The following is a 20,736-nucleotide window of genomic DNA, read 5'->3' as shown; positions in this document are numbered from 1 at the left end:
GTTGAGCAAATACGAGAACCCTTTGTAATTAAGGCGCTACACCAAAATAATTTATCAAATTTATCAGTTGCACTGGCGTGCAAATGGACATACTGGGGACCAAGACAGAAAAAGAAACAAAGAATGTGAGAGAATACGAAATAACAAGTGGAAGATTTCATCTTATATTCTGAATAGTAATGTCAAAATATATCACAAGATTAAAATTTTCATTATTACCTAGTTCGCTCACTAGGGACCTTTAATAAATTTTGGCGTGCCCCCCTGAATGGAAATTATTTGGCTCATTACGGCAATGCTCAGTGGATGAGTGGAAGCAGCGCTTTTCAGTGCTCCATATTCTTACCTAGGCCTTAGCACGCTAATCAACTGAGGTACTTGAGCATTCAAAGCATTGCACTCATCTCGATTGATGGTAGATAATGTGTTGACATAAGATGCTGCGGTGGGGTCTGAACCATGGATCTTGTCGTTCAAAGTCCGAATATTTATCCACCCAAAACACCTCTATGATATTTCGTTTTTATTATTGCGGGTATTCCAACACATTAAGCTGACACACTTGGCTAACCACTAATCCGAAATTTAATTTGATTTATTTTCAATTTCATTTTTCACCATTCAAATAATGTTTTCGGAAAAGGGGGTCTTCGCCGACAGGTTCTGCTTTTTGGAATTTTTTTTCTATCATATGCTCTTATTCAATTGGACGAAAATTGACTTAAGTGTTATATGCTGTATATATGTAATTGGACCTATCATTGTGAATGTAAAAGGATTGAAAGAGGAAAATGAACTGAATTGAATAGGCACAATGGCACATGCTGTAATCTTGCCTGATGCTTGTGTTGGCTCTCTTGGTGATGATATTGATCGTTGTAGTTGTTGCATTGTCGGTTCCAAACCAGGGTGCGTAACCAAAGAATTCAATAAATCCATAGGAAGAAGTGATCACTTGCTCAATCGGAGACCGTTCATTGCTCGGTCTATTGGCTTCCCATAGGTCATTCAGATTCAGCACTTCATATTCTGATGTTGATTCAATGAACATGAATGATAAAAAGATAACACCCAATATAAATGTACATCTTTGTTTGGCGAACCTTATGGCAGGAACAAGTGCTTGATTGCTCTATCGGTGACCTTACGATAGGACTGACTATTTACTTCCTATAGTTCATATATATTCAGCAGTTCATACTCTGATATTAAAGAAATAAACGGTGTTAATAATAATTACAGAACATATTTCGTTCCCCAAGTGTGGTAGGCTTTCACAAAGGTGTCGTTGTTTGTTTGGTATAGGTTAAAGTACAACGGGAACAAAATATCACTATTCTGGTCGCAATGGTGATACTACAGGGTCCCGTAAAACAAAGTTTACATACTCCCTGAGACCTTGTGGAATGAGGTTTTAATTCCATAGTGATAAGCCTTTTCCTGATACACATAGACGTATTATATCTTAGCTGTTTATTTCTCGAGGAAATAAACGAGAATCACTGAAGATTGTCAATGATTTGTTACAATTTCCACAAATCGATATCAAGTGGGGATCGTTTCACATTAAAAAAAATCCATTCACTAGGAATGGGTAACATAATGCAGAGTAGCTAGATGAAATCTATGTAAAGTATTATAATTTCATGCCTATACCTGTTACACAAAGAAACGAGTACATTCGGCTGCAAGGAACCTGGATGATCTGTACACCATTCGTCAAATTGGCAACGTGGCATAGCGGATTCACTCCGGTTGTCTTGTTCTGCAGCCAAATGAACGGCCAGCTTGAAATGTTGGCCGCTTGTTCCTGTAAATATGTGATCTGTTAGGGGAGAAATAGAAAGCTTCTTGCTGATTTTAATACAATCATGTGTCGATATATCACGTATACATATAAAATAGAAGAACGACAATCACTCATTTTTTCATAAAGACTTATTATTATAACAAATGCACAGTTTCTATAACAAATTTACTAAATCAAATTTAACGATTTCAGTAACTTTTGTTATTTTAGATGTGTTATTACAACAGGTTTTTATGATATCATTGCAGACAATGCCAGATCTGATCCCAAAACTGTGACATTAGAGTATAATATATTCCCAGTCATTTTCTATTCTTTCCCAGTATAGTCTAAGGCCCGAACGGTCTGAAATCTGAGTCAAATCTGACAAGCATAAAAAAGGTGGAAATTGGCAATAAACGATTTGGTGTAGAAAATTTTATCAGAAATTCTTCTTTCGCCCTGACCGCCACTGCATTCACGTAATGTAAAGTCAGCAATAGAGAGCAGATATTTGCCGTCAGATTTGTATGTCAACTTTGCACGGAATGCGCCACCGGGTTCTTACTAAAATCTTCATTTAATAGTTTTTACCAATGCATGATGACCGATGACCATTCGGTCCCCCGGAAGGTGTTTGTTCAGCATGCGACATTGTTGGTTTGCCTCATTCCAATTCGAGTTTTCTCCGATAGTATGTCCGATACACAGACCGGCATTCCCAGTTAGATTGACTGCAGAAGCATTGGTTGTGCTACATATATCTGTTTGTTAAATGAAAAAATTCTATTAATCATTCAAACTACCACAAAATCTAGTTTATGGTTGGAGAGCCACTAACCCTGTGTTGGATACATAGAATGCTTTCATACCCCGGATGTAAGTCAAACAAAGGCAAGCTTTATTGTTCAAATTCCATTTAAAGGCAGTTGTCAAAAGCTGTGACGTCTTTGGTAAGTTTTGTCAGATCGACAAAGTTAGACCAACTGCTACAAAGTGAAAGCAAACTGTACAAATAAGATTATCGTCTCAGATTGAAACAAAAATATAGAGGTAATATTTTTCTAGCAAATCCATTTACCTATGCAATCATTCCTAGCATCTCTTCTGAATCCAGGCTGACATAAGCAGTAATAACTACCTGGTGTGTTTCTGCACTGATAAGAGCATCCATGGTGTGAACTTAGGCATTCATTTATGTCTGAAAAAAAATAAATAATAATAATGATAATATAGGGTATTTATATTGCGCGCATATCCACCTTGTTAGGTGCTCAAGGCGCTCCTATATTACCCGGCTGAGCTAGGCGTTCATAGCGCACACAGCTTTTTTTGAGGAATTACTTCCTACCGGTACCCATTTACCACACCTGGGTGAGGCATAATAAAAGAGGCATATAAAAATAGAAACAAAAACGTACATGCATCTAGTTTCAGGCTCTTCATTTTTTGGCAAAAATAGTAAGAAAGGCATTCTTCTTTTTTACTTTCTATTTATTTCTCTAGATGGCTGCCATCTTAGATTTTGTAAATCAGTATGTCTTACTGTAATATAATGAAGAAAATAATACACATCATTGATTCATCAGGATGATCACATGAATCCAATGTGAACTTATTCTGAGCACTCTGCGAACGCACACTGTGAATCCACAGAAAGACACTATGAATTCACTGTGAACCAACTATGAACATATTTTGAACACATTGTGAAACACTGGGGAAATCATGTGAATATAACTTGAACGCACTTGAAACATGCTTTGAGTCCACGAGAAATATACTGTGAATACATGTGAACACACCAGAAACACTGTGAACCCACTGTGGGCACTGGGAATAGACCTTGAACAGACTGGGGACACACTTGCAACCACTGTTTATCCACCGGTCATACACTGTAAACGCACTGTAAACACACTGCGAATCCACCGTGGGCACACTGTGAACACACTGTGAATACACTCCAAACATAATGCGAAGAGACTGTGGACACACTGGGAGATCACTGTGTATACACTGTAATAACATTGTGAATCCACTTTGGACACATTGTGAACAAATTGTGAATACACAGTAAACACACTGTCAATCCAATATGGACATACTGGCCCGTATGGGTTTAAATTAAACCCGAGTTTAAAGTTGTGGTTTAACTATGGAGAGTCAGTTGGTACATAAGTCCCTGACAGTACAAATTCAGTTTGTAAACTCATATGACATCTAAGATGTTCATTATTGTTTGGGAATTATGACTGCAGAGTTTTTCTTTATTATGAAAGCAAAATTAAACAACATGTTAAACATAAGAAATAAACAATACAGTGCGTATCAAAAAAAGTTCACACTTTGAAAAAGCCCTGGGAATTAAAAAATATGCAATGTGTGGATGATTTTTTACACATACAATCTTGGGTTTGGGTCTCATCTATCCAATGAAAATAGAAGTTTGGACAGAATGTTTCACTTGAGTGAGCACTTTCCATTTTTCTAAAGTTCGCAGAAATCTGTTTGCGCAGAAATGCTCGTTTTCACGCTGTGTCAAGGGGAAATGGCGAAATCAAACATACTCTGTGTAACATTTCTCTTACATTTCCCTGCTCTTTTAGTCAATAAAACAGATTCATTCAAGCATTTTGTAACACTTTTGCCACCCAAATTGAAATTACAACACTTTGTAAGCACAACCTTTACCCTTTTTGTGCCAGCTGGATCTCAGGACATTACTGAATCTGAACAAAAGTTTATATCCGACATCTCCAGCATTATGTCACTAATTTTTTATCATTTAAAGTTGGTTTACATTTAATTTTTAATTTAATACTTGTTTCTTCACAATTTTGCCAAGCTTAAGAGTGATTAGCAAAATGAAAATCAAGCCTAAGCCATTTCATGTAAATCACAACTCAGTTTAAAGCAAATATCGTTACGATGGCTTCAATCGGTGTGTGGGGAGTGGGGTGGGGCGCAATGCACTCTTCGAAGTGTTTGGGCAATGAAACAAGTTAAAAAGGTAAAGGATATCTTCAAATCAGTTTTAATAGCTAAATTCCACGTGTTCTTCATGATTAAGGTCTACTTTTATTCGCATAGCTATTTCAAAGTTCTGCGCAAATCATTTTTCACTAACTTTCCAAAAGTAAGTGGTGCTCACTCAAGCGGAAATATTTTTCGACATTTTAAGTGTCATTTGCTTAAATGGATCTGTACCAAGGTGTAAATGTGGAAAAATCTTCAACGAGTCACTTATGTATAATTTTACAGGATATTTTCTAAGTGTAACCTTTTTTTTGATAAGCACTGTATAAACATAATTTTTGAATTTTTGGCTCCCCATCATTTTAGCACATGGTTAGACCAGGGGGGTGAAACTCCGCTTCTGCATCCGGTCAGACATGGGGAAATTTTGGAAGGTCAAAAGTGCACACTGCTCCCATTTTTCATGTACAAGGCTATGGACACCGCAACTTTATGGCACACCAGCGAAACAGAGGCGTGGTCATAAATTGGCCTGCGCGCACGGCGTAAAAATATGCAAATAAGCAAATTGTCACAAATTAGCATAATACGCGACGTGATTGAATATGAAATGTATTCATAGAGCTGCGTCTTTGGTAAATTCATGTCATTGTGACATTGATCATTCCCCGTTCAACCCCCTCCCCCTCAAGGTATTCAGTTGTTTATTCATCTTTTCTTGTTTACATATTTTTAATTCTTTCGCGATTATTACTTACTACAATTAATTCACTTATTTATTTGCTAAATATTTCCCTGGAAGACATTTTGGAAGCTTACAAGAGATTCATTAGTAGGATTGAACTTAGGGATCTGCTGTTCATCACTGCCCATTATTTTCATTAAACATCATGAATAGCCACAAATATTTGTTATTTTTTTGGGGGGGTAGGGTAAATACTTTAAATGATTACAAAAATCTGAGCAAGAGAGCAATTAGGTCATTTTGTCTTTATTTTGAAATTGAAATGAACAATCTGGTGCAAAACTTATGAAGATTTTTTTTAAAGTCTGAGTTTGGGATGGGAGCAAAAGAGAGCCCAGTACCCCCCCCCCCATTGCTCTCATCAAGGCTATCTTAAAGGTCACTTCCAAATAAAATGAAAATTTTGTACCTGCCCACCCCCTATATTTCTTTATCGATTCCACCCCCCCCCCCCCCCTCTCTTCCACACACAAAAATTCCACATAATCATGCGAGCAAACAATTATTCGCATTTCATTTTTATTTCTATCCCACTTTTAAATCAAACTCATTCATGTCTTTAATTCGGCTGCACCTGAATGTCACAGCCATGTTGCAATGGCTTTTTATGGGCTATCTTGCCACACATTTTATTTTGATACTAAATACCTGTTGTGCTAGTATTATACCCATGGATACCCAACTGACAGAATCAATCAGTAGCACCATCATATTCCAGTCATATAGAAGTAATCTTCAGTGCCATTTCATCACAACACAGTTTGGTAGCAATAACATCATCATCACATATCTTTCACGCAATATAAATTGGTGGATTAAGTAAATCACGAATATCAAGATTAGAAAGTAATATTTCAAATTAAAATGTTTATTAATTAATAAATTTTTGAATACATGATAAAAATATTTTTTTTCTCTTTTTTTCTCACCAAAGCATCAAATTACATCAGCAAAATGCCTATAATGAGTGCAACAGAAATTGCAAGGATATTACAAGAGAGGGGATGTATTTTTTTGGTAAAATCTAGAGAAAAAAAGTTGAAAAAAATAAGTACGTATATTCACTTACATAGTTATTGATAAGCCTTACATAGTCAATATAAGGGGGCATCAAGTATGCCATTAATAAAAAGATTATCGATATACCTCTCTCTCAAAGTCAGTTACTAAAATATCAAATTATTTTTTCAGCATTTGCTGACAAGAAATAGCATGCTAATCTAATCGGTGACACTTCATAAAAAAAGGGGAGCACATTTCTCTAAAGAGTGCCTTCCCAAATCTGCACATTGGTAAATCAGTAACAAAGTTGCTTATTGTCTATTGTTGTGAAGTGCTGCTAGAGCTGTGTTCTATTTCCAACAAATTCTTTTATTTGCAGAGCTAATCTAGTTCATTATACGGGACATCGACAATACAGTGTTACAAAAACAAAGAGATTAAAAAAAAATAGTGCAACTTTTCACTTCCCCCAGAAAATGAATTCAACAGCTTAATGTCCAGCAATACATACAGGTTCTTGTTTCATAAGGACTTCAATTGTGGTAAATTGGCCCCAAATGTAACTAGCAACTAGCATGGGAACCCCAATGTTGATCTGTTGCTTTAATGTTTCCATGGTAATTACCAGAATGGCAAAGCTAGAATAGTGGTTGGTCTTAATGAATTGGGGTCCAGGACTGAGAGTGATTTCTTCGCCCTCTGTTCTGTCACCTTGTTTTTATTATGCACGTTTTTTCAATGAAAATCCATTATTTCTTATCACCTTTTATATGTCTGTAGGCATGTATGTTACATAGCCCAGACCTCAGTAAAGGCCTATTCTGCATTGTTTAGATTACCAGAATACAACCTATCCCTTTCAAACTACTAATATTATTCAAAGTGCCTTCACTACTATAAGTACTACATGTAGATGATTAGAACATTAATAAAGGGGGGGGGGGATAAGTGTGCCATTTCAAAAAATATTTTAATCTTGTGTGAAACCTATGGACCTAAATATCTATACTCCAAATAATCTTTTTTTGTTCAACAGATGTGTAGTTTAAGCAACATTCAATATGTATCGACACATTTATTTAAATTCATTAAATTTTTAAATCTGTAATTGCAATGAAGCAACTGCTTGTTATGAACCTGGCCTTCATATTTCTTCTTGATCTGCCCTGGTGATACTCAAACAGCCTGTGAAACCTGCATAGTAAACAAAAAGAAAAGGGAACAAAATGAGCTGCTGATATGAATTATTCTTACTCATCTAGTCCAGTTTATTTAGAAGTTTTAAACTTTTTATGAGCCCTTACTCTTCCATGCAATATTATTTTAAAAATGCACATGTAGTAACTTATGTTGCCAGATAAAAATCATAGATCACTATTATAGATCATTATTCATATAACTTTTTTTATTAAGTGTGAAAACCCATTCAAATATATATCGAAAGATTAATCTCAATATTTTGTCCTTTTTTATTTCTGTCTTCAGAGTAACTGAGTTTTAAAATGATTTCATGTATGATTAATATAGCTAAGATACATGGACAATAAGTATGCATTGATGATAATGGAAATACTGGTGAATCTGAATCCAAAGAATATTGTCTCATCATGGAGCTTTACTTTATGGGATATAACATGATTCAGAAAAATAGTTTTTTTTATATTTTTATGAAAACAAGCATACCTGGCAAGCTTTTAGATCAGATATCCTGTTACTCATCAGATTGTACCTCTTGGTGATGTGCAAATGGTATTTGACTTTGTACTTCTGAATAGGCTGGGACTGCTAAGAACTGGATCCCATTGGATCTGCAATTCAATATACATACAATACTTTACAGTTAAAAATTTCAAGTGATAAACAAAATTCCTCTCTAAAAACAATTTTTCAGAGTTTCCAGCTCTCACAATTAACAAAATTCCTCTCTAAAAACAATTTTTCAGAGTTTCCAGCTTTCACAATTCCCAACTAGAAAAAAGCAGGTCTTGACCAAAAACTAAATGGTTCAAGCATACGTGGCCTACTCTAGTGAGGTCTTTTGTCAATCTTCAATATATACATATATACACACCAAGCCAGCTTTGACAGATGTAAGATAATTATCATTTGTGTGATAATATGGCTCTCGCTCATTCATCAGTGCGAGTCAATCATTAAATTTTTTGCACTCGTCAATAAACATGTCTGATTTGAATCTCTACGTTAAGTGAGTTCCTCTTTAAGTTTAAGTTTGATTTTTATTTTAAAAAAGGGTTAGCTCACTTGCTGGCAGGTTTAAATGACCCTTTGCCTTTCACCACAAATAACATCAAGTGAGGACAATAAAGACAAATCAATCGGATCAGCCGCTCTCTCTGCTTATACTTAAACAATTCAAAATAGGGCACTATAAATTTTCTCAACCCTTCCAAAAAAACAATTGAGCAGTTTGAACCCTGACATAGAAATGTTGCCCCCTCCCCGAAAAAAAAAGAATCATTAAACTCCTTTGCTAGGCTAATCATATTTTAGTCCAACGGTCCAGCCAGGAACTAAAATGAAATTAAAGTTAACTTAAAAAATCTTTGTAGAAAAAAAAGTCAAACCAGACAGATCTAGATTTTTTTTTAAAATCTATATCTACGATAGACCTATCCTAGGGGCTTACTTTTATTAAAAAAAAGAAAAACGTTAACATCTGTCTCAAATCATTCCACGAGTGACCATGGCATGGGCATGGCAAAATCTACCAATATCATTCCAAACAGATTCATCATTCAGTTCATTTAGATTTAATTTCATTTCATTTTAAATGCAGATAATTATATTGAAATAGCGGTGTCGAAAAATCAGTACTCGGCCCATGGCCTATAACTTCAAATTTCAACTCGAGCTTGTTTGACACTTAATTTCCAAAACCTAATGACCTAGCCTACATCGGCAATTTCGCAGCCGGCTGGCACCGGCGATATCAAAGTCCGCATCCCGCTCTGGCTATATATTTGGCTTAATTTTGATGCAGCTTTGCCGTTAAACAAGTCCACATCTAACCCTGATATTTGACAATAAGAACTGAAATACAGATTTAATAAGGGCGGACATGAAGCATCCCAATTAACCAACTTAGTTCTACGAAAAACTATATTATTTTCTGACAAAATATGTCAGTCAGATTTCAGACTTATTTGGGATCAGGACAGGAAAAAGAAATGGAAATATGGAAATTGTGGTTCGCGTTGTAAACTGCACATAAAGCCATGCATGCGACGCCGAACCACAGCAAACACATTACAATTTCAACTAAGATCAAAGTAAGGAATTGAACTTAACTTACTTTTATTCCTATGGAATGTCATTAGATTGATATCAATGTTTCCTCCAAGATTTTCTGCTCCATTGAAGTTCACTCAGAAATCATGATTTCGAACACCAATTCTAAAAACAGATAATTAGACTTGCTATTGTATTTCAAAAAGTTGAATTTCGCAGAATCAAAAAGAACGACACTTCGCACAGATATCGTAGGGAATTGTGGGACGGAAAAAAATGTTTAATGCATGACAACATGAATAAAACATTAGCGTTTTATCCAATCATACAAGTGCATTATGCGTATTTTGACGTCATTACTCATGAATTAAACATTGACCTTCCAAAATCAACCTTCAAATTGGACAAATGGCAGCCATGTTTGTTATGTACAAAACCTATGGAAAATCAAAAACGCGCGAAAAGAGTTGCCTCTCTAGCTCCCTTCGGGAGCTTACGTATACGTAAGATCGTATCTCTGTGGGTTAGACCATGGTCTAAGTTAAACCTGACTTGAGAATACGGGCCACTGTAAACAAACTGTGAATACATTGTGAATACACTATGAACACACTCGGAATACACTCAGAACACACCGTAATCACACCAGGAACACTGTGAACATACTGTGAGAATCTGTGGATTTATCCCACAGGAACGTACCATACTGGCAGATGACGGCTCTCCTCTGTGGGTTACAATCGTACGTCTTCCATTGGAAACAGTCATAGGCATCCATGTACACACACATTTTGTTCCTTTGGTTCCCTAACGACGTAGTTGGTACCAGATTAGAATAATCAAGAGGTGTGCCATCGGTCCATTTAAACTCTTCACCTACTTTCCTCTTTCATAGAAAAAAACGCAAGAGATGTTAGTAGTTCTAAGTGCTTGATTTCCGTGTAAATATAACAGCGTAAATTCATATCTTTGGCTTACAACGTCTTGAAGGCCTGGTCACTGTGGTCACACCGCCCGAGCGTTGCTGGAGCGGTTGGGAGAGGGGGTCGAATTTCGCTCATAAAATTGGTTAAAAAATCAAAAACAAAAATCGAAAACAAAATAAAATCAATCGAAGTCGAAAATGGTGAACGGGAGCGAGCGGTGATGATTTTTTCCCTCCGATCCACGACCGCTCCAACAACGATCGGGCGGTGTGACCATGCCTTTAGGACGCGTGACTAATGGAGATAATGATTGACTGACTGCTTGATTGATAGCTCTATAAATTAATTCATTTCATTAAGACACTGTGACTCTATTAAAGGATAAAATCTTGTGTAAGGAAGAGGGTGCATGGTGGAGTGTGCTGATCATACCAATTGCTTTATGTTAATACACAGAAATATTGCAATTGTTGAAAAAAACACTTAAACATGAGTTCAAAAAGATAGTTGATCACATTGAAAAGGATGATTTAACATTGAATATCAAAAAGTGCAAGCTTATGCTATTTGGAACTAGAAATCGCATAAGAAATAAAACTGTTTCTCTGACCTATAGAGAAAGTGTTATTGCCGTTGTAAATGAATTTAAACATCTTAATGTTGTATTTGATAATTGTCTAAAGTGGGATTCACATATATATAAACTTGTCTCTAAAATATCGAGAACCATATCATGTATAAAACGCATTAGATTTTATTTACCAAAAAGAATTTTGAAATTGCTATATGATGGTTTGCTCTAATCACATATTGATTATGGTATAATTTTATGGGGCTGTTCAGCAAAGTGCCATCTGGATAAATTACAAAGGGCTTCAAAACCGCTATGCACGTCTGATACTTAACGCACATTATTTAACTCCCCGAATTACATTATTATCATCTTTAGGATGGCAATCCGTCACAGATAGAGTTGATTGCCAATTTGAAATATGGATGTATAAAGTGATGCACAATATAACCCCCAAATATATTCAGGATATCGTGCGCCATAGAACAATACATTTCGAAACTAGATATTCAATTAACTGTCCCCTTTTTATTGAAAAACTTCAAACCGAATATTATAAAAGATCATTTTGTTATCATGGCTCTAAAATATGGAATACGTTATCCCCTTCTCTCCGTTTAGCAAATTAAATTAATTCTTTTAAAAAATAATGTAAATCGACACAAATCACACAAATATGTTTTTAAGATGTCCATGAATACTTTCTGTTACTTTCTGTTATTATAAGTTTATAGTGATTTTGATATTTTTTTTACTTCTATGTATTACATTTTTCTTTCTCATATATGTTCATTTTGTTGACGAGTTTTATGTGATATTGTTTTGTGATGTTTTTAATTTCTGTTGATACAGGGCCCCTTGGTCGAGCAGTTCTTGTAACTGAAAGGGCTACCCTGTTAAAATAAAACGACAAATAAATAAATAAAATAAATACATTTAGACTCATACGACGACGTTAAAAAAGTTCGAGAAGTTCGAGTATTGATATTGAATGTTAAATCTCAGTGATAGAAATAAATAACAAAATTTGCCATTAATATGCAAAAAAGAGAAAAAATGAATTGCATACTCACTTCTAATCCGATGACAAAACGGTCAGCTTTATCATGAAGCAATGTTTCGCTTTTACTGGTGATAAAGCTCTGCAGACGAAAGAGGAATTGAATCCGTGTGTAAAGAATATCAGGGGCCCATCTTACAAAGAGTTGCGATTGATCCGATCAATCGCAACTATGGAAAGCCAGCAAAGTCAACATATAAAATGCATGTTTGTAAAAAAAAAATACGATGTATATTAAAAAAATCATCGATTTCTTGACAGTTTGGTGTGTTCTTTGTTTTCAAAGGACATTTTGCAAATTTGCTTTTGAAAAAAATATTACACTGATGGATTTCCATAGAGTTACGATTGATTTGATCAATCTTAACTCTTTGTAAGACAGGCCCCAGGACGGCGTGTCATAAAGCCGCTCGTAACTTACAATTGACTTTTACGCACGACTGGTGATCCTTTCTTGTGCCAAGTGATATCTATATCCCTATCTCATTGACTATCCAAGAACATGTTTCAGTCGTGCGTAACTTAACCAATATGTTTATGAACCACCCATCAGTTGAAAACAAATCGTGATTTTCATGATTATTTTTTTATTCAACAACGTCCTTTACATGTATCAGGGGATAGTGAAAAAAACAGTAAAAAGGAAAATGAGGGAAGAAAGGAAAAAAAGGAGAAGATTTCTATAATAACCATAGTTCAGTAGAGAACAAAATATGGCATCAGCAGGTTGTCTGAGCCCCTACATATATCTCATGGTGGTCCCCTGCATGGTGCATCTGACTGGGTTGAAATGAAACGTGTAAGTAAAATCAACTCTCCACGAAACACATCCATCTCTTAACCTACCTGGGGCCTTTTCATAGAGCTGTTCGTAAGTTAAGAGCGACTTTAAGAACGACTGGTGATCCTTTCTTACGCGCTTAACCATCGCCAATAATACCATTTACCACAAAAAAGGATCATCAGTCGTTCTTAAAGTCGCTCTTAACTTACGAACGGCTTTATGAAACACCCACCTGAATTGATGATGATTTGATGTTTGCCGGGTGGCTGCCAGGGATGAAAATCTTATCGCAGGCCATAGGACCTTCCTCATCGACGACACCATAGCAAAATCCCTCATGTACAAACTCTTTATCACCACATAGCTTATCAGCATCTGGCATGGATGGAAAAAAATATTGAAGCGATGATTGTTCTATTTACCGTAATCAAAGTAATTTATAATTCTGTTTTTAGAAGCAAATCAGTATGTCCAGATAAACTGTAAATGTACCAATTTTAGCTGACTGGACTTTTTAGCTATAGACCTGAATTAAATTACTTTTTCATTATAACTATCGTTACACAATGATAATTGATATTTATATGTTATTTTTTCTTTGTCGTCGTCGCTGTTTTCTTCTATTATTAAACGTCTCCTCCTGCTCTTTTTCTTACTCTCTTCTATTTTTTTCTCCATTTTCAACCCTTCTCTTTGTTTTTCCTCTCCTTCTCATTCCGCCAAAAATATTTATCTTACATTATATGATATATCACTGGTTTTATTATTTTCATTTTCGTAATTATTTGTTACGCCTGTCGTCCTTCATGTATTCATTGCTGATACTTTAGTCGATGGTGATGATGTCACAATTATAGATTATCGTATTTATATTTTCATAATTATTCTGACTGGTTTTCTTTTATTTTTCCTCCTCTTCCCTTTCGCCATGATCGCCGTCCTTATCATCATCACATTCCCTCTCATCAGCGTGGTCACTATCGCCACCATTGATAACTTACAATCCAAACGACAGCCCACAAGCTCCAGTCTTAGAACACCTGGTTTGGTCATTTCGGAGTCGGGTGAGGGTGAGACCCGGACAGTTCGGGTGAAGAAGGCCCTTTCAAAATGATGAGTAGACACCGTATATGGGTCACGTGCGTTTTCGAAGTACTAATCAAAAGTAGAATGAGGAGAAACAAAGTTGGTTCAAATGAGGGGCCATGAAACAGTTTCGAAAGTATAAGTATCATTTTATATATACATGTACTACACGAAATAAGAAGAAACAATTGTCTTTTTTTTTTTGTGTGTGTGGGGGGGGGGTCTTATCATATTCTACAGCACTCTAGATATTATTTTACAAGGGAGAGCATATCCTGAACGTATCAAGATATAGTTCATCTTGACATTTTTGACCGTTATGAATAATGAAAAACATATGGCTGTTCAAGTTGATGATGCATAAGACTTTGGAAATATCAATGGAAATATAAAGTTATACATGTGAATGGGCATATACCAGCGAATGAACAGGTATAAACACTATACAATATTCAAACAGTCCGCCTGTAATTCTTCGTTACACCAACGAAACCGATTTCAAACCGATCTATGATATGTAATTCAAAATAACGCATAAACTTTTATAGGTCCGGAGTCAATAGTGTCAATGTGCCTGTAGCTTAGGCCTAAACGCTCGTAGGACTATATCATCGTTTCTCAATAGATATTATCGTACAACTTCCACCTGTCCTGGTCGAGAAGTCCATATTCCACGAATTTTTCTGAATAGAAACTAAGGGACTATGCCAACGGATAGAAGTTCCAAGTAATTTGCGACCTGGGAGAGCTGATGCCTCCTAAGTCGCAGAATAAAAATTGTTCATTCCATGGTATTCTTGTACTCCGCCCACTTGTTCTGGTCCTGAAGTCTATATTTCACTCGGAGAATACAAAGTTAGTAAATAAATATATACCTATAGATGCCAACGGATAGAGAGGTGGCCAATACTGTTCATTCTAACAGTGTTGATGCCCTCTACTTTTACAGGCCTACCATCGTTTCTCCTATGATGTTCTTGTACTCCCTCCAACTGTCCTGGTCGAGAAGTTTATATTCCACTTTGAGTCTTGCGATGAACGTTCTCCTTCCTTCTACAAAACCCCCTTGACTCATGATCGCATGGAATACGTGGACATCTTTGAAAGCAATTTGGAACCATATATCATGGACTTCCGTCGTCGGTAAAACACAACCAGTAAATCCTACAAAAGAGAGATACAGAAGTCGAGGATGGTGGAAGTGTTATCTCCGCTTTTGATTGGATCATGGGCATGGAACGCCTGCCAATGTGTATTTAATCATGAATTATGTCGATAAATGACAGAGTAGTTCAATTTTTAGTAAATGCAAATGTGGTACCTGTTCCATAAAACATGATATGATAGCATATTTGCTATAACAATTCAAAGCTACAGAAATCATCCAAGAATGGCTGATAGTATTTTCTTTTTTTCTTTTTTTTTCAAAAATTGCCAATTTATTATAATTAAAAAAAAGACCAAGGACTCTGTGTGTGCCAAATCGTGGAGAAAAAGTAAAATCATTGAGTGAAAGTTAAATAATCACTACAAAGATCCTCTTTAAACTTAAAACTTGACTTGATCAAGAATTCATAAAATGTGTGCTTTTTTCAACTTTGAATCGATCGAGTTAGATCATATTTCGTTAAGTCAATGAGAGATAAATTCACAGAGTTGGTGCAGCGTTTTAGAAAGGCGAATCGAAATAACAAATGGAACCGAATTGAATATGTATTTGTATACCTTTGGGGTCAAAGTGATGAAGACGGGATTGATTAATAGTTGTTTCATTACATCCTTTACACGTAAGTTGACTTCTCTGTATTTCTCTGGACTCCATTCCAAGCCGTTTATTGCAACCTGTGATAAAAAACGGACCCCAAATTTTTATTATAAATAGCGACAATGACATGATATAGGTGCGGGGAGGCTTTTACCGACAAGATATACATTTTCTGAACATTATGTTGAGATCTATCATAATTGATAATAATTTCAATCGTTAAACTTCTTAATATATGTTCACTCGCTTTGCCCGCTTAAAACTTGAAACATCTACGAAAAGTTTGCAATATAAGACGTGTTGTGCCCCTCAATTTGCTTTATCCATTATGCCACTGAAAGGTGAACCATTCTCAAACTGTATGTATATTTTTTTAAATTACCGTTTCTCAAATCATGAGTAAGGTCCTAGCAAAAATGGTTCTCGTTAATAGTGGTGCTTATTACTAGTGAACAAACATGACTGACTTTTGCCTATGAAACACCAATGTTTGTTGGATTCCGATTTAGAGTTGATTTGTTTGGATTATTTGCACTGGATGCAGTGGGTTATCAGTTAAGAAATCGGTCGACAGAGTGGATATATTGTTTATTTATTTTTTTTTTCTTCAGCCACAGGCTACATGTTCTTATAAGGGATCCAGCTCAAACATACAATAGTAAAATCAAATACATATATAAAACAGAACATAAATCAACAACAATATAACAAGTTATTAATATAACATAATAAGTTAATAATAAACAAGCTGTTACCTAGCTATTATCTAATAATAACAACAACAAGAACAATGACAGAAGAAATAAACACAGAATTGTAGTCAAGGCTCAAACCTCCAAGGCCAAGGCCAAGGCCAAGGCTTTAATACCCAAGGCCAAGGCTTCAATAACCAAGGCTGAGGCCAAGGCATGGAAACCCAAGGCCAAGGCCTGAAAACCTCAAGGCCAAGGCCAAGGCATTTCAATTGTACAATATATGGGGAAAAAATAGACAACAATGCTTAGGCGGCATACATGACACGCATGACCAAATGTATAAAAGGTGTGAGCGAGCAAAATTTTTGAACCTTGTACATATAAAAACGAAAATAATTTCATAATAGATCATGCGATTCACATTGCAATAATTATTATTACCAAGGTGATCTGATCCTCGCATGCCCATTCTCAACATATGTCTTTCTCCTCTACCTGGTACAGGGGAAGCAGAATGTATTTTTTTTTGGGGGGGAGGTCAAAGCCAAAAATGCATTTACAAAGTCAAAATGAGAATTTTGGTGCAGTTCAGCAAAGCTTTTTAAGTGATTTCTAATTGATAAGACAGATATTTTGATTTAGGCTTTAATTTCCCGCTATAGAAAGCATAGCGAGAAAGTGGTTTTAAAAAAAGATCAATTTTGAAGTTGTAAAACTCGATTTTGGGTCAATTATGGTGCTAATCACTGTTAAAAGGGCATCCTTGCGAGATGTTGTAATAAGATGTAATAAGAAATGAAATTTAAATATTTCGAGCTGTTTTTGTAATCATGAAAAAGGTGTGCATCTTACTAAACAAATTAACGCGAGCACAAACACGAGCTGAAATTTTTACTGACCACAAAAGGAAGCTGTTCTGGACTGCATTTAGTGACTCATAGATAGGATACATAACTCACCAATCAAATAATGCGAGCGCAAAGCGCGAGCTCAAAAATTTGTAATATTCCGACCTAATAACTACATGTAGACATTCTAAGCATTTTTTTGTGTAAATTGAATGCGAACCTTACTTAACAATAATTTATGCAAGCACAATCCAAAAATTTGTTGATTTTGAAACCTAAAATTTTGCTCTGTATGCCATACTTGGTCCCTCAAATTTTTTTTGGCTCATCATGCCATTGATGCCATAGCCCATTTGGAAATGACGAAATTGAAGTTTGTGTTCAAGTTTACCGAATCTTTCCAGAATATCATTAAGACTTAAAACATTCTCGTTGGTCAAAGAAAATAATACAAGGAAAACCTAATGGAATAGAAATCAACCTTGTTATCATTCTTTAGAGTAAGCTATTTTTAAAGTATGAAAATTGTTGTCAAAATTGCAGTCAGATCTGTCAGAATTATTCCTGTCATAAAATCACTATAATCAGTGGCGTAACGTGGGTCACGGCATTGGGGGGCACGAGCAAAAACTTGGAACTGCCTAGTGAGCTCGCGAAGCGCGCCCAGTTGCCAGGTATACTGACCTAATAGAGATATTTTTATAAGGACAGTGCCAATAAACGGACATGTATCTCACTAGTCAAATAATGCGAGCGCGAAGCGCGAGCTTAAAATTTTTGATATTCAAACCTAAAAAGGGACATTACAATCAATCTTTTGTAATTATGATACGTACCTGTCTCGCTAAATAATGCGAGCGCGAAGCGCGAACTGAAATTTTTGTAAATATTGACCCCAAACAGGAAGATTTTAAGGACTATATTTTAGGAATCTCTTATCTATTAAGATTATACACATCCCACCGGTCATTTAATGGGAGTGCCAATAAGCGCTTGCTGATTTTGTTAGAATTACATTACTTGTAATCATGATTAACATACCCATCTCACTAATCAAATTATGCGAGCGCGAAGCACGAGCTGAAAATTTAGGAAATTCAGACCTGAAGAGGGGCATTTTAAGGCTTGTTTGTAGGAATTCAAGAAGACCTTATGTAGTTCACTAACCAAATTATGCGAGCGCGAAGCGCGAGCTGAAAATTTTTGATATTCAAATCAGAAAACAGAAAAAGGGACATTTTAAGGACTCATTCTAGGAATTGATGGAGAGCAAACATCTTTCACCAATCCACTACTGCGAACGTAAGCACGGACAGGAAATGTTTTATATTAAGACCTTAAAATGGGACAATCACTTAAAGTATTCATGAAAAAGAAGCATACTATTGTAAATGTAAAAGAATAACTCGAAGTGCGAGGAAATATATTTGGTAGTTTGGTGTATATTGACTTGGAAACGGGAGGTTTTAGTATAACAGGATTATATATCTCGGTAAACAGATAATGGGAGAACCAGGAACAATGAAGACATATATGCCCTGAGCCAATTATGTTTCATTTATATGAAAAAATGTTTCTTATGTAATGTAACATAACATAATTATAACATTATAATGAACATTAATGTCTTCTTTCCCACTACGTTTCTCTTCCTTTCTCCCTCTTTTCCTCCTTTTTTTAGTCAGCCGATTGGGGGGGCACGTGCCCCCATGCCCCCCTCCCCTGTAGTTACGCCACTGACTATAATCCTTATCATAATCCTTATCATAATTATTATCATTATTATTGATATTGTCATTATCCTTATTAGTCATGATTACATCATATTACCAATAAATAATATTAATTTTCATCACTTCTCTTTGTTACATAATTATGTGATGATAATTGCAATTGATGGCACTGCTAAGTACACTTACTGCTTCTGCTGACTGGTAGTATTTAGAGTCATTAGATATGCAGAACAATTGAAACATTTATAATTACTTTTATAAAACAAATGAAAGTACAAAATACAAAATGCCTTGAAAAAGCCTTGAAAATGCCTTGAAAATGCCTTGAAATTTCAAGGCTCAAAATCCTCAAGGCCAAGGCCAAGGCCCTCTCAAGGCCAAGGCTTGAATGTTCAAGGCCAAGGCTTTGAAAAAATAGGCCTTAAGGCGCCTTAAGGCCAAGGCCGAGCATCAAGGCACTACAACACTGAAATAAACACAATTAAAAAGTTTATGTTAACGTAAAGAACAATATGTTACGAATTTGACAAAGATCTATGAAAAGTGGCTTTAATACTGTGAGTTTATTTAAATGAAACCAATTCCATTTGTAATTTCCCATGACAAAGAGAAAATCGGAGTTTGGAGTAATTTTTACTTACTTGAAAAGTTGCACCCAACAAGCTCGAGCCTTACACAGGTAACTGAAGATGTATTCACGGGGTAAAAGCGCACCAGCTCCAGCAACTCGAAGGGCTCAGGAAAATCAACCCTTGCAAGACTGGTGTTTTGATAGTCGACATAAAACTGTCAAAAGAAATGTTATAGAAAGCCATTCAAAGACTTAAATGATCATCAAAATAAAATGACCGTTACCTATTGGTATATGTTTTGTTATAGAGGCAGATAAAGGTGTCAAGCTGAAATTCCAGGAGTTAATAGTGGCAGTATGAGACTGTTATCTGATTATGTAACTTAATTACGAATTCATATAGCCTATAGGTCTGAGGTTCGAAACCCAAGTCACGTTTTGATATGTTCATGTTCATTGTAATAAATCACTTATGTATGAAACAATTATGTAAAACCGAATTACACATCCACATTCGCGCAACTCGCCCACTTAATCGTACCCCTTAATTGCTCGGCACGCGCACAAATAATTGGTGCTTGACTAATTCCTTGCTGGAAAGGGCGCAGTGTCTCACATTGTATTCAAGGTGTGTGTACAGTGAGTTCACAGTGTGTTCATCTTCAGACTGTTAGATCTGAGCATTTTAACAGTGCGAATCACATTTTCATATAGTTGACTATGTGAACACAATGTGAAATTTCGCGATGTACAGGTGTCTACAGTCTGTGCAATTGTCTTCACACTGCTACATTTTGAGTATCAATAGTGTGAACTATATTTCATTTCACCGGTGCCATATGGAGGGGGGGGGGCTTTTACGACCAAGGACAAAAAAAGAGAAAAGGAAAGGAAAGAGAGAATGGTAAAATATGGTATTAGGCCCTATTCCCT

General features: G+C 35.8%; 1 protein-coding gene and 1 long non-coding RNA gene across 2 annotated transcripts in view; both read right to left on the bottom strand.

The window, feature by feature from the left end:
- The window catches only part of LOC121421906, a 142,507-nt gene that overhangs the window by 29,459 nt on the left and 92,312 nt on the right, over positions 1–20,736 (bottom strand). The window contains 11 exon segments of the mRNA XM_041616707.1: positions 837–1,029; positions 1,657–1,825; positions 2,384–2,553; positions 2,871–2,990; positions 10,467–10,650; positions 12,335–12,403; positions 13,338–13,480; positions 14,107–14,260; positions 15,147–15,355; positions 15,917–16,033; positions 19,874–20,018. Of these exon segments, the coding sequence (XP_041472641.1) occupies positions 837–1,029; positions 1,657–1,825; positions 2,384–2,553; positions 2,871–2,990; positions 10,467–10,650; positions 12,335–12,403; positions 13,338–13,480; positions 14,107–14,260; positions 15,147–15,355; positions 15,917–16,033; positions 19,874–20,018 (1,673 nt within the window).
- On the bottom strand, positions 7,541–9,868 carry LOC121421568. Its single transcript, XR_005971003.1, has 3 exons — positions 9,829–9,868; positions 8,199–8,323; positions 7,541–7,709 (listed from the first exon to the last, which is right to left on the bottom strand). It is a non-coding gene; the product is annotated as an uncharacterized LOC121421568 (long non-coding RNA).

Source organism: Lytechinus variegatus, chromosome 9, assembly GCF_018143015.1.
Source record: "Lytechinus variegatus isolate NC3 chromosome 9, Lvar_3.0, whole genome shotgun sequence".
NCBI classification, from domain to species: Eukaryota; Metazoa; Echinodermata; class Echinoidea; order Temnopleuroida; family Toxopneustidae; genus Lytechinus; species Lytechinus variegatus.
The sequence above is the reverse complement of the archived record's forward strand: the minus strand, read 5'-3'. Positions and strand labels throughout refer to the sequence as shown.